The sequence below is a fragment of the Neovison vison genome, chromosome 5 (assembly GCF_020171115.1).
Source record: "Neovison vison isolate M4711 chromosome 5, ASM_NN_V1, whole genome shotgun sequence".
NCBI lineage: Eukaryota > Metazoa > Chordata > Mammalia > Carnivora > Mustelidae > Neogale > Neogale vison.
The window spans coordinates 66,718,854-66,733,713 of record NC_058095.1 but is presented as its reverse complement, the minus strand read 5'-3'; the positions used below and the strand labels follow the sequence as shown (position 1 = coordinate 66,733,713).

Below are 14,860 nucleotides of genomic sequence, written 5' to 3'. Positions count from 1 at the left end.
GATACATACATAAGATGCAAAACCGAATGGGCATGGGGGCCGGGGTGGTTCAGTCAGCTGAGTGTCCAACTCTTGATTTCGGTTCAGGTCATGATCTCAGGGTCATGGGATGGAGCCCACTGTTGGGCTCCAGACTCAGCAGGGAATCTGCTTGAGATTCTCAATTCTTTCTCTCACCATCTGCCCTTCCCCACCTCATATGCTTGCTCGCACTCTACCTCTCAAATTAAAAAAAAAAAATAATAATAATAATAAATCTTTTAAAAACCCCAAGAACTGGGATTGGTGAAGTCAAATTTAGCACAATGAACTTGACAAAGTGACAGTACCATGGGATGCCATACAGCGAGCTTCATTTAAAAATGGCTCCCAATGTGAAAATGGGATCCAGTAAGCAAACAGGGTCTCTGCTCTGGGTGGCTACTGAACTCCAGCCAGGACCTTGGTACTAGTGTCACTCTTCTATTTTAGCATTAAAATAAAATAAAAAAAAATTATTTTGTTATTAGCCTTTTCGTAAACAGTCTCCCAACTTGTAAAAACAAGTTGGCAAATATTCCTCCATGATTTGAATTTTGGGGCACACCAGACCAAATTTCTAAAAGAAAACACTTGCTATTTCCAAATCCATATTAGCGATGTTTGTTTGTTTTTTTTTTTAAAGATTTTATTTATTTATTTGTCAGAGACAGAGGGAGAGAGAGCGAGTGAGCACAGGCAGACAGAGAGGCAGGCAGAGGCAGAGGGAGAAGCAGGCTCCCTGCCGAGCAAGGAGCCCGATGTGGGACTCGATCCCAGAACCCTGGGATCATGACCTGAGCCGAAGGCAGCTGCTTAACCAACTGAGCCACCCAGGCGTCCCATTAGCAATGTTTCTTATGTAATATTTCTCACAAATGTATTATACTAAAACAAACACTGGGAAAACATGAAGAACTGCAATCCAGCTCAAGTTCTGCCACTAACTTGCCCTGTGACTTTGAGAAAAAAAGAGTCTTCATTTTCTTGTCTGCAAAATGGGAAAACGAGACTAGATCCCGAATCTGGCTACCCATCAACATCATCTGGGGTATCTTCTAAAAATAAAGATTCCTGGGTCATGCCTCAAACGTGCTGAATCAGAATCTCTTAGAGCAGAGTGATGGAAATCTATTTTTAACAAGCTTCCAGCTGGTTCTTATGCAGACAGCCCAGCACGGACCTGCAGAGCAGTGCTCAGGAACCGCTGACCTAGATGCACGCTCAGCTCTCTTGCAACCCTGACATCCCGTGGTTTTCCTCTACTGTCAAGTTATCCTCTCAGCGGTTGCTTGTGGATACAAATAGCACATTACTTTTCTTTACAGAATTAATGAAAATTAAAAGACTGACACAGCTGGAGGCGCCTGGGTGGTTCAGTTGTTAAGTGTCTGCCTTGGGCTCAGGCCCTGATCCCAGGGACCTAGGATCGAGCCCCGCATTGGGCTCCCTGCTTGGTGGGAAGCCTGCTTCTCCCTTTCCCACTCCCCCTGCTTGTGTTCCCTTTCTTGCTGTGTCTCTGCCAAATAAATAAATAAAATCTTTAAAAAAAAAAGGGTGACACGGCTGACCACAGGCTTAGCACTCGACTGACCAGATGTTCTCAGTTCTGTTCACTGTAAGATTTTGCCATCCTCTCATTTTCAATGAAGACCAATGAAAAACTCTTATTCAATGAGTAATAACTTGGCTGCACAGATCTGCACCAGAAATATGATACACCTGTACACAGATATCTAATACCCTTTACAATACATTCCCTTTAGTTTCATCTTCCTCTTAGATTGCCTACCCAAGTTTTACTTACCCAAACTCAAGTTTCCTGGAAGTGCCACACCCTAGGTTTCTCTGACTTTGCTTGTGCCAATGCCTCTGTCTAGAATGTTCTTTCCCGCCTTCTCCGGCTAGCAAAATTCCATTCATTATTCAGGTTTCAATTCAAATCTTTCTTCTGTGAAACCTTCCCTAACTCCACCACCATCATCCTTCTTGCCACACACAAACCACCCATTCCACTAGCAGAAATATTTTTTTCTAAGAATCCTAAAATGTTCCATAGGAAAAGAGGCTTTTATGCTATTCCGTGTGAGCTCCTTGACAGCAAAAACTGGATGTCTTTACTTCTGATACACATATCAAATACTCAATATTTGCCAGATGCTGAATACATCAATAAAACTCACTTGTCATATAAAATCATGGCATCGTTCTGTGCCTCCTGTCCATCATACTGGCCCTTTTTGGCAGCAAGTTGCGACTGGAAGTTATCTGCTGCCAACCAGAACTGTAAGATATTCACTGCATCCTCCTTTTCCATGTACTAGGAAGGAAAAATACAAGAACACAAGACTATCAATAGATTTCTCTAACCATCTCTAATCCATTACCCCAACCATTAAAAATGGAAAACATATACAAAAAAACAAAAACAAAAACAGATGTACTCATTCAGTTCATGCCAGTCAGCAACTCACAGTCGCTCTTGAGACTGAAAAGTTGAAGATCATTCTCACAGAGGGGAAAAAAACCAAACAACTAACAAAAACCCCACCACACTGCTGGGTACAAACTTAAGGGAACTGGAGTCAGAATCACAGTAAAGATGATCCGTGGTCCCTCAGTGGCTAACATACAAAAAGTAAACTTAGCAAACCAAGTCTTTTAAACCCAATCACTTCCATCCTTCCATGCAGCCACCACAACCTGAACAAATGGGGCCTTAAACTTACGGGAAACAGAGCGAGTGAGAAAGCAAATCAACCAAAAGCTCTGTTCTTGGGAGAGGCAGAGTGCAAGTGTATATCTACGTTAATGTTTCGTGAGCCTGGAAAATCCTCTCCTCTCTACTTAATAGTCACTTGCTTTTACAAGGAAAGAATTTCATTTGCTGAAACCTAAGAAATATGCCTCAAAGAGATTAATCTACTCATTGCTTGAGAAATCCCATCAGGTGGCTAAAATAAAAGTGATGATAGTAGGAAAAAATTTACTCCTTTTCTTTCTCTCTTCTGAAGTCTGGTCCACAAATATGTGTGCCCTGGAATCAAGTATAAAGTCTATGGTTTTAAAATGGCTCCAGATAATTAAAAGTAGGTATTATCTTGTAAGAAGTTTAATTAAGTTTTCAAAATTAAGAGTTATTTTACACTGAGTTTTCATGTTCTCTTTAATCTGACTGATATGCCATTAAAGTACTCTTGCCATTAGGTGTACAACTTAACCTTAGAAAATTATTTCATTCCAGTGATCTTTTTGGAAATGATTTGGCTTTTCCATGTTATTTTCTATAGAGGGGGGGTCCCAGCATTTCTAGTTTAGAGGCTGGAATGCTCGAACAGAGTGTGAAAGGAAATGCAGACTTTACCTCAGAGAAATAAAAGAGGGCTGACTCACAGAAGAGAATGTCAGCCAGGTAAACAGTCCCACTGGTCAGCACTTCAATCTGGTATTTACAGAAATGGTGACTTCGCAGAAACTCACTAAAGTGCCTGCACATGGACAAAAAGGGAAAATTTGAGGGAATGATCAAGGAAAGAGCTTAACTGGGAAAAATATACTCTTTCCATTCTGTGCCTAGAATATCTTAAAAGCCTAGGTCAACACTACCTCTCCTCCCATGGTGTCGTTCCTGGTTCCTAGACCTGGAAGTAATCTCTCCCACCTCTTAGAAACTTTGGAGCTTTCCTCTGGTATGTGACACAAGCTACCTCATATTACATGTAACCAAAGAACATACCCTACTTCTCTTAATAGGATGTAACTTCCTTCAAAGCAGGTACTATATCTAACTATGCCTTGCAAAGAGCACCCTTTTCATAAATACTAAATGAATCAATATGTACATTTTTTTCCTTACGGGCATGCAAAACTAATTCATTTTAAAAAAAAAAAAACTATGGAGGCAGTATCAACAAATCTATGTGGATTTAGTCATAGAGCAACCATTAAGCTTAAAGCGTGCGCTAACAAATTAGGGTATCTAACTGAACACGTGCATAGCTTAAATAAATTCTAATAGTCACACTATTCTAATAATCACCCCCAAATGACTTCAGAATTTTAAAAAATTCTTTTAACTTAAGAAATACTAACATTAAAAACAAACATGTGTTTTATTTTTAAGAGTTCACATAATTTATATTTAAAAGACACCACGAACCAAGGTAGACTTAGATATGCCTATAAGATCCTGTAAACATTCAAAATACTTAAGTCCTCAAAAATTGATTCTTTGTAGTTGAGTGAACCCAAATCCCCAAACCCAAAATGTGAAAGTATGAAATTAACTTACTCTTGCTCCATTGCACTAAAGACTATGGACTGTGCCAAAACGAAACAGTTGGGATCCACCTGTCCATCTTCTCCACAAATCTTTGCTGTAAAAGAAATGGTAAATACATTTCTACTAAATCCAAACCATACACCTTTGTGGATCAGAGTAGGAAATAACTGGAGAGGCATACAAATCAGAAAGTTTTAAATAGAGCTAAGAAAATACAGATGGACATACAATCTTGAGGTAGGAAAAGTCTTTCTAACCATAGATATAAAGGCAGAAATCAAAAGATTCAATAGCATAAAATTAATTTCTATGCATTAACACACCCATAAAACAAAATTAAAAAGGCAAACTGGGGGGCGCCTGGGTGGCTCGGGGGGGTTAAGCGTCTGCCTTCAGCTCAGGTCATGATCTCAGGGTCCTGGAATCGAGCCCTGTGTCGGGCTCTCTGTTCAGCGGGGAGCCTGCTTCCCCCCCTCTCTCTGCCTGCCTCTCTGCCTACTTGTGGTCTCTGTCAAAATAAATAAAATCTTTTTTTTTTTTAAAAAGGCAAACTAGGGGGTGTGTGTGTGTGTGCAGCACCAATGACAGTTTACCCTGTATATGAAAGATTATTATCATTCATATATCAAGAGCTCCTACAAACTAGTAAAAAATGTCCCCAAAGAAGGGCGCCTGGGTGGCTCAGTGGGTTAAGCCACTGCCTTCGGCTCAGGTCATGATCTCAGGGTCCTGGGATCGAGTCCCGCATCGGGCTCTCTGCTCAGCAGGGAGCCTGCTTCCTCCTCTCTCTCTCTGCCTCTCTGCCTACTTGTGATCTCTCTCTGTCAAATAAATAAATAAAATCTTAAAAAAAAAAAAAATGTCCCCAAAGAAAAATGAGGAAAGGACATGAAGAAGTAGTTTGCAAAAGGGGTGCGTGGCTGGCTCAGTCTGGAGGGGATGCTCACTCAGGGTTGTGAGTTTAAGCTCCACGCTGGCTGGGTGTAGAGATTACTAAATAAAATTAAATAAACTTAAAAAAAAATAAACATAAAATGGTCAATATGAAAAAATATACATGCTCACTAGCAGTCAAATAAATATAACCACAAGTTAGAATAAGGAGGCACCCTACTGTTTGTCTAGTAAACTGGCACAAAATTGTTATAACAATGCACAAGTTTAATTTTTTAACACTGCACTGCCTTGCTTGGGCAAGGACATGGGAAAACAGACACTAACTAGTGTTAGTGAGAATATACTGGTATATCCTTTTCTGGAGAGCACTGTGGGAGTTTATAGCATAAGCTTTAAAAATAAACATGCCCTTTCAATCAGCAACTCTAAGACAGCAACTTAAAAGAGTTACAGATTTGTAAAAAAAGGTTTATCTGTAAAAAAGTTTATCAGAATGTTGTTTGGTAGAAACACAAAATGCACTAAAATCAGGAATTACCTAAGTAAACCGCAGCACATCAGTAAGCTGGTTAGCCAGCTATTAAATATGGCTGGAAAAAAACATTCACCCGCGATGGCTGGTTTCACCTAAAGTTCACGACCTTAGTGAGACCTGAATGAAACCCAAGGATCGTACTACAGTTTCTGGGTCCATTTACTCTCATCCTCTGCCAGACAACACACAACCCAGTTTCTCCTCTCTCGGAACACCTTAACAGCTCTTTTACTCTCTCTGCTGATGACTTTGCTTCCTGCTTCAATAAGAAAATAGAAGCAATGAGAAAATTATTTCCATCACTCCCACATCTATCTGGACCTCTACCATGCACTCCGCATTTGAGCACCGGGCCCCATCCTCTTTTGCCTCCTCAAGACTTCTTTCTTACAGCAGTTGTCCTGTCTCCTGCATCAATTTTTCCTTTGTTGCTGCCTCATACTCACCAGCTAGAGTCTGTGTGCTATACATACATACTTGTTTGTATGCTATATCTCATATGCTTAAAACACATCACTACAAAAAAACAAAACAAAAACCACTGTCCCTTGACTTAACATCCTCTTCTAGCTCATCTTTATAACAAAATGCCTCTCAGGAGTTGCTCATACCTGCTGTCCTCACTCCGCCTCCTCTGGCGAAGTTTCTGTCTCCATTGGTCCACTGAAATTAAGGTAACTGACGGACCAGCTGTCCACAAGGCTGGCAAACCCATTCCATTCCTAGTGTTCATCTTACTTAAAATCTCAGCAGGATTTAACACACCTCTGATCACTCCCTGACTCCCAGAAACACTTTTTCACTTGGCTTCCATTAAGAACTACTATACCCTACTATACCCTACTCTTCTGAGACATAGCAGATACAAAGCTGACTTTATGGGCTGCTCCTTCTGTGTCTCCTTTGCTGGTTCTCCCTCACCCACCAGACTTGTGAATGTTAGGCCTGCCCCAAGACACAGTCGGCCCTCTTGTCTGCTCACCATACTCACTCTGAGGATAATGTTATCCATGGCTCTAAACCCATCTATATCCTGATGACTTCCAAACACATCGCCAACCCAGGCCTGCCTCTCTCATCAACTCCTTGCACAGATATCCAACTGCATACGTGACTTTCACCATTTGGGCACCTACAAACCCAAATTCCTGATTTTTCCCTTAAGCTAGTACCCCTACAATCTTCTTCATTTTATAAATGGCAACTTCACTCTCCCAGTTATTCAAGTTTTTCAAAGAAATGAAGCATGCTTGATTCCTTTTTCCTTCTTACCCTGCTCATTTTCAAACTATCAGCAAATTCCATCAGCTGTACCTTCAAAATATTTTTTAAATTCTACTTCAAGGATTTGCAGAAGATGAAGGAGAGAGTGGAAGCATAGTTTCTGAGTTATTCTGAATCCCCATATAAAAAGGAAGTAATTAGCAACACCAGAAACCCATGAATAACATTTACAGCAAAACTAGGCAGGTGGGGTACACAGTAACAGCACAAGTGCAGACTTCTTCCAACTGTAACGTATTTGAAGTACAGCTGTATTAGAATATTCCAACCAAAAGAGGAGAACATGGGGTAAGATTAAGAAGAATGGGGCTCAAAGAGGAAAAATGGTCTGAAAACATACAGGTAATTAACATTTTAACTTTCTCAGATCCCTTAATCACTAAATATTATCAACTTATACTTCCAAAGATTATTTTCCCCCTCATGGTATTGTATCATTAATTTGATACAGTTTAAGAAAAAAAAAAAAGAACTGAAGTGATATTTTGGGGGTTTTGGTTTTTTTGTTTTTTGTTTTTAGATTTTACTTATTTATTTGCCAGAGAGAGAAAAAGACAGAGAGAGAGAAAGAGAGCACAAGCATGGGGAGCAGCAGAGACAGAGGGAGAAGCAAGCTCTCTGCTGAGCAGGGCGCCGGATGTGGGACTTGATCCCAGGACTTTGGGCTCATGACCTGAGCTGAAGGTGGACGCTTAACCAAATGAGCCACCCAGGCGTCCCTGATATTTCATTTTTAAATGTAATGTATTTGGCTCAAAAATTCTCCCTTTTCTCCCCTAACCCAGATAGTTTGGTTATTCGCTGGTACAAACGAGTCCCCAAAGGAATCACTAGCCAACCAATTCCCCCAAGAGTCAAATTCTCATCAGTTAGGACACTCTAGTTGTATTATTACACAAGAAATGTTGGTCTAGAGAAGTCTGGAAGATGGTAGCCACAAATTCCCACATAAAAAGTGAGGAATTACATAGAAAAGCCAAAATCCAATGACAACATTTGCAACAAAACTGGGTGAAAACCCAAAATACAAGCAAACGGGGACAAACAACCACTATCCACAAGACCTACATGCTAGAAGCATCTGTGTGGAAGAAAGAAAAGGAAAACAATGGGCCCGGCATCTGACGGGCCCCAAAAGAGCCAACAGTTGTTCACTGGGAAGTATGGTGGGCCAATTTAAGAACTACAGCTCAGACAGGAAAGGGTTATACTGTCTCCAACGATGACTGAGTGCAAAGTATCTCTGGTGAAGACTTCAGGAGCCCCATGCTGGGAACAATCTGTTAACAGCATGATTCATTTCATAAATCAAAAATACAAAGTCCCTTGGGCGCCTGGGTGGCTCAGTGGGTTAAGCCGCTGCCTTCGGCTCAGGTCATGATCTCAGGGTCCTGGGATCGAGGCCGGCATCGGGCTCTCTGCTCAGCAGGGAGCCTGCTTCCTCCTCCTTCTCTCTCTACCTGCCTCTCTGCCTACTTGTAATCTCTCTCTGTCAAATAAATAAATAAAATCTTAAAAAAAAAAGAAACAGTATTTAAAAAAAAAAAATACAAAAAAAAAAATACAAAGTCCCTGTAATAAAAATTAAAACTCAGTACTAGGGCTTGATGGGAATACAAGATTAATTTAATAAACAAACAAACCACTGTCATCTGTGATTACAGGTGCACCTAAGGTCCTTCTGATACGACGCAGCAAAAACTGACAATTTTTTTGAAGGTTTTATTTATTTATTTGACAGACAGAGATCACAAGTAGGCAAGAAGTCGGAGAAGCAGGCAGAGAGAAAGAGGAAGAAGCAGGTCCCTGCTGAGCAGAGAGCGCAATGCGGGGGCTCAACCCCAGGACCCTGGGATCATGACCTGAGCTGAAGGCAGAGGCTTTAACCCACTGAGTCACCCTGGCGCCCCCAATTTTTTTCTTACGAGGACCTACAGAGACATAGATTTACATGACACAGTATACATATACGTATATGAAAACAATGGCCTGGAATGTTTGTTTGGCCTTATTACTGAGCACTTTCAATTTTTCTATTCTAGTCCTTTGTTTGGCAGAAAGCTAGGTCTAAGAGGAGACTGGTCTGAATTTACAGTTTGAAAAACACTGCCAAATAGCATACTACTTAATGTGTAGGCGTCTATTTTCAAATCCTGACTCTGCCGTGTCTGAGTTGTGTTACTCTGGGAAATTATTTACTCTCTTTGTGCTTCTGATTCCTCGTTTATAAAATAACAACTATATTTACATTACAACGTTCTTTAGAAGATTCGAGTTTATCCATGAACAGTGCCTACAATGCTGTCTGGGACACACTGAGTACTCAATAAATGTGTGCTACTGTTACTTCCTTGCTGCTGTTGTTACTTGAATCAAAGTCTAAAAATTTGGGTCCAATATATGAGAGAGGAAAATCTAAAGTGAGATACAGTAGATATATAAAGTGCTCTGAAAACAGACTAGGAAAGGATATGTTGAATTCCATGTTCATAAAAAAATCTCTTAGCTAATAACCAAAACCATGCATTATTTATTTATTTTTGCCATAACTTCAAGCACTGCTTACCTATGATGTCATTTCTCATTGCTTCTGTAATTGGTATTGGTTTAGCAGCATCTGGAGATATATATTTGGTAAAAGTATTCACTGCATCTTGTTCTATACCTGCAAGGAAAGAAGGGGAAAACTTCAAAATTCAAAGAGCAACTTGGATGAGTAATGGACCAGAATCAGGAGCAGCAGACCTATTTGCGGTATGACCAAGCAAACACACACACAAATCCATATACGTATATTACAAATATAAATACGTATCACAAAGTATTTAGGACAAAACAAGCCTCCAGCATGTTATGTTTTCACTGTCTGGTTTGTGGAACAGAGTTCTATGTGAATCTCCCCCCTGACTCCCATCTAAACTAATGAGCTCTGCAACAGCAATTAATTACTTCTGCATGTTTTCTTTCCAGGTCTCTTCTCCAAGTCTCAACCTGAAGGACTTGCACAGCAAATGTAACAGCAAGAGCTGTTAAAAATAAAAAATAATTTATAAACCTACACTTAAAATATTTTACAAAATGATTTCACATTCATAAACACATCTGTTTAACTTTCAACAACCTTAGAAGGTTAAAACAATGAGTCTCAAACTTCTGAATCTCAGGACTTCTCTGCAACTCTAAATTACTGAGGAACCTAAAGATCTTTCGTTAGTGGGAGTTTGGGCTATAGATATGAAGGTATTAGAAATTTTTAAAAACTGGGGTGCCTGGGTGGCTCAGATGTTTAAGCCGCTGTCTTTGGCTCAGGTCATGCATGGTCCCAGGGTCCTGGAATCGGGCCCTGCATCAGGCTCTCTGCTTAGCAGGGAGCCTGCTTCTCCCTCTCCCTCTGCTGCTCCCCCTGGCTTGTGCTCTCTCTCCTCTGTCAAATAAATAAATAAAGTCTTTGGAAAAAAAAAAAAAAGAAATTTAAAAAAACAAGAAAAATTTCTGACTCAGTTAAAATTAACATTAGTAAATCTTTTTTAAGTTAACAAATACATTTTTTATGGAGAAGAAACTATTTTCCAAACAATACATTTCCAAAACACATTTCCAAAAATGTATTTTTTATGGAAAAAAACCCATTTTCCAAAACAATTAGTGGGAAAAGGGCATTATTGAACATTTTTGCAACACTCTGTTTATATTGATAGGAAACTGCTATGTTTTCGTATCTGCTTTGGCATTCAATCTGTGGTGCTATTTTGTGTTGGCTGAAGTGTCTTTTGATACAGTGATATAAAATATACACACACAAACACACACACACACAGAGTCTTCATCCCTGTTCCTGGCAGAGAGCTTCTAAAACCCCTGGAATTTCCTGAGTGGTAGGGGTGAGATAAGCATATTTTGTTATTCATAATATGCCCCTTTCAACCACAGAAAAGTTTATGGTCATGAGGTGACATGCAGAAATGGGGCTGGTTGCCAGAGAAACCAACCATGTGATTACAGAATCAGAACTTTCAGCCCCACTCCCTCCCCTCCAGGGAGAGTGGAAAATCTGGGGGATCATCAAGTTAATCACAAACGGTAATTCAACCAATCGTGGCCACATTATAGAACCACAAAACCCCTGAATGAAGTGGTTCAGAGAGCTTCTGGGATGATGAATGCATCTATTTGCTGGAAGGGTGGCACAGCCCAACCCCACAAAGACAGGGCCTCCTGCACTTGGGATCCTTCTTGACCTTGCCCTCTGTACCTCTTCACTTGGTGGTTCGCTTGTATACTTTACAACATACTTTATAATAAACCAGTCAAGTGTTTTCCTAGGTTCGGTGAGTTATTATGAAAATATTATTGAACATGAGGAGAGGTTGTGGAAACCCCAGATTTATACAGCTAGTTGGCCAGAAGTATAGGTAAAAACTTGAGAATTGCAGGTGGCACCTGAAATGGGGGGCAATCTTGTGGGACTGAGCCCTTAACCTGGGAGGTCGGCGCTACCTCTGGGGAGTTAGTGCCAGAATGAATTAAACAGTAGGACCCCACAGAGAGAAGAATGCTTGGTATGAAAACCCACACATATAAGAAGCTTTGTGAATGGAGAAACGGTTTTCTTTTATCTGTATATATTTTTAAAGGTTTTATTTATTTATCTGACAGAGGGAAGGAACACATGCAGGGGGACTGGGAGAGGGAGAAGCAGGCTTCCCTCGGAGCAGGGAAACTGATGTGGGGCTCCATCCCAGGATGCTGGTCTCAGGACCTGAACCAAGAGCAGATGCTCAACAACTGAGCCACCTAGGCACCCCTCTTTATATTAAGAAAATCTTGCCTCACAAATGCAGAGATGGGAAAAGGAGTATTTTAACAGCTTTCTGAAATCACTGTGAAGATATTCTTCTTTGATATTACTTCAGAACCTGACAAGTGGTAGTTTCTTAAAGGTTAGTTAGAATGCAGAAGTGCAAACTAGATCAGTAAAATTGTCTGTTATATTAAAACCCAATGGTCTATTTCCCATGGTAAGTGGATCTTTTTACTCTTGATTTTATGACATCACATATTTTTGAATATTTTCGAAAATATTGGTTCACTGACTTACACAGACCTTCCAAATATGGATACACTGCATCACACAGTGTATCACATCATTAATATCACCTTATCAAACACTCTTTAAAGCTGCCAAAGCACAGGGTGGTGAATATAAGTTTCCCAAAATTCTAATTTTCACTTAAAAAGGCTTACATTTTACGGAGAGCAACAAATACTGTCAGCAAAAAATACTATCAACAAATACTTGAAATGACAAGCTCATTTCATTCATTTCCAAGAAAACGTTGGGAAAAATACCCAACTCTGTGTAATCACAGTCTTTCTTTGGGGTAAAAATGGTATTCCACCAAAAAAGCAACTAAATGAGAAGGGCTTGGGCGACTCTTGGTTTCAGCTCAGATCATGATCTCAGAGTCATGAGATCAAACCCCGTGTGGGACTCTGCACTCAGCATGGAATCTGCTTTAGATTCTCTCTTCCTCTCCCTTCTGTTCACTCTCTAATAAATAAAATCTTTTTTTTTAATATTTATTTATTTGACAGACAGAGATCACAAGCAGGCAGAGAGGCAGGCAGAGAGAGAGGGAGAAGCAGGCTCCCTGCTGAGCAGAGAGCCCCACGTGGGGCTCGATCCCAGGACCGTAAGATCATGACCCGAGCCGAAGGCGGAGGCTCAACCCACTGAGCCACCCAGGTGCTCTCCCCTAATAAATAAAATCTTAAAAAAAAAAAAAAAAGCAGCTGCTTGAGCTTACAAAAGCAGTCAAATATACATGTGCTTTTCCTTAAAACAGGTAGCATACCCGAGTACGCAGAAGTGTTCTGCATGCTTCTCATGTCATCACACATTAAAAAACCACATACCCATGATATGATGGGCACTGGGTGTTGTATCAAAGTGTTGATCACTATATGCACATCTGAAAATAATATTACATTGTATGTTAACTAACTGGACTTTATTTTTATTATTATTTTTTAAAGATTTTATTCATTTATTTGACAGAGAGACAGAGAATACAAGCAGGAGGAATGGTAGAGAGAGGGAGAAGCATGTTCCCTGCTGAGCAGAGAGCCCAACATGAGTCTCAATCCCAGGACCCTGAGATCATGATCCCAGCTGAAGACAGATGCTTAATCGACTGAGCCACCCAGGTGCCCCACTAATTGGACTTTAAATAAAAAATTAAAAATAAAATTTATGTCTTAAAAAAAACACCATATACCCAAGGGTTTTGATTTAACAAAATTAATTATCCACTTCCCCAAAGACACCTTTAAGTAAAACTGGCACTTAGTTTTACTGGAAGTATGGAACAGCACAAAATGACTATTATTACAATTTGGCCCAGTGCCAGCAGGTTTTCCCACAGCTGTCCTTGCCCCATCATTACAAATGTCAACACCATGAAACAGACAAATACCATCTCTGAATTGTCATGGAAACAGTTTCGACTAAATGGACCCTGCTGAAAACATTTTCTAGGGACCCTCTATGGGTGTGCAAACCATACTTTGAGAACCCCTGGGTTAACAGAATAGATTTTTTTTTTTTTTTAAGAATAGACTATCACTATTTTTACAGAAAAAAAAGAACCTTATGTGCTAAAAATGATCTATTTTAGTTAAGAAAGTGCTGGGGAGAGGGAGGAGCAATGGAGAAGCAAAAACATAACTTTTGTATGTGACTGAAGTTTTATCAGCTTAATGCAGATTGCTTTAAGATCTTTTATATAAGTCCCTTGGTGACCACAATGAAAATACCTATGGAAGATATGCAAAAGAATGAAAAAGAAATGAAAGCATATCACTGCATAAAAACAAGGGAACACAAAGGCAGGCAGCAAGAAAGTAAAGAAAAAGGCCTAAAAGCCACTCAGAAAAACAATGAACAAGATGGCAACAGTAAATCCTACCCTATCAATAATTACTTTAAATGTAAATGGATTAAATTCCCCAAAAGACATAAAGAAGCTCAATGTATTTTTTTTTTAAATAATCAAGATCCCACTACATGCTGTGTACAAGAGACCCAATTTAGATTTAAGGTTACACACAGGCAGAAAGTGAAGGGATGGAAAAAGATACTCCATGTAAATAGCAACCAAAAGAGCAGGGGCAAGGGGACTTACCTTGTATTAGACGAAACAAACTTTAAGTCAAAAACTGTCACAAGAGACAATGATAAAAGGGTCAATCCCCCAAGAGGCTATAACAATTATAAATATATATGTACCCAACATCAGAGCATCTAAATATATAAAGAAACCATTGACAGAAGTGAAGGAAGACATAAATAGCAATACCATGACTTCAATACCCCATTTTCAATAATCAATATAGAACATCCAGACAGAAAATTTGGAATGAAAGAGAACTCAAACACCACAGACCAAATGGACCTAAAAGACAGATAAGATACAGAACGTTCCACCCTACAGCAGCAGAATAGAATACACATTCAGATCGCACAGTTGGTCCCAAAACAGGTCTTAAATTTAAGACAGAAATGCTACCAAGTATCTTTCCCATCCACAATGGAATAAACCCAGAAATCAAAAGCAAAAGGAAAACTGGAAAATTCAGAAATATGTGGAAATTAAACAGTATACTCATGAACAACCAATGAGTTGAAAAAGAAATCGAAATGGAAATTTTAAAAATATCTTGAGACAAATGAAAACACAAAATACCCAAATTTTATTGGATGCAGTAAAACCAGTATCAAGGGGACATTTATAGCTATAAATGCTTACATTAAGAAAGTAGGAAGATTTCAAAGAACCTAACTT

At 39.6% G+C, this 14,860-nt stretch overlaps 1 protein-coding gene across 8 annotated transcripts in view; it reads right to left on the bottom strand.

The window, feature by feature from the left end:
• AKAP10 (A-kinase anchoring protein 10) overlaps nt 1–14,860 on the bottom strand; it is an 81,660-nt gene that overhangs the window by 29,087 nt on the left and 37,713 nt on the right. For 6 of the 8 annotated variants that reach the window (XR_006384625.1, XR_006384626.1, XM_044249220.1 and 3 more), the window contains exons 5-8: nt 9,583–9,681; nt 4,310–4,394; nt 3,383–3,506; nt 2,202–2,338 (exon numbers count right to left, since the gene is read on the bottom strand). Coding sequence is in view for 6 of the 8 variants with exons in the window: in XM_044249220.1 (XP_044105155.1) it covers nt 2,202–2,338; nt 3,383–3,506; nt 4,310–4,394; nt 9,583–9,681 (445 nt within the window). In the remaining 2 variants the exon portion in view is untranslated. The remainder of the gene's footprint in view (nt 1–2,201; nt 2,339–3,382; nt 3,507–4,309; nt 4,395–9,582; nt 9,682–14,860) is intronic. The other 2 variants (XM_044249219.1, XM_044249218.1) reach the window with 2 other exon arrangements.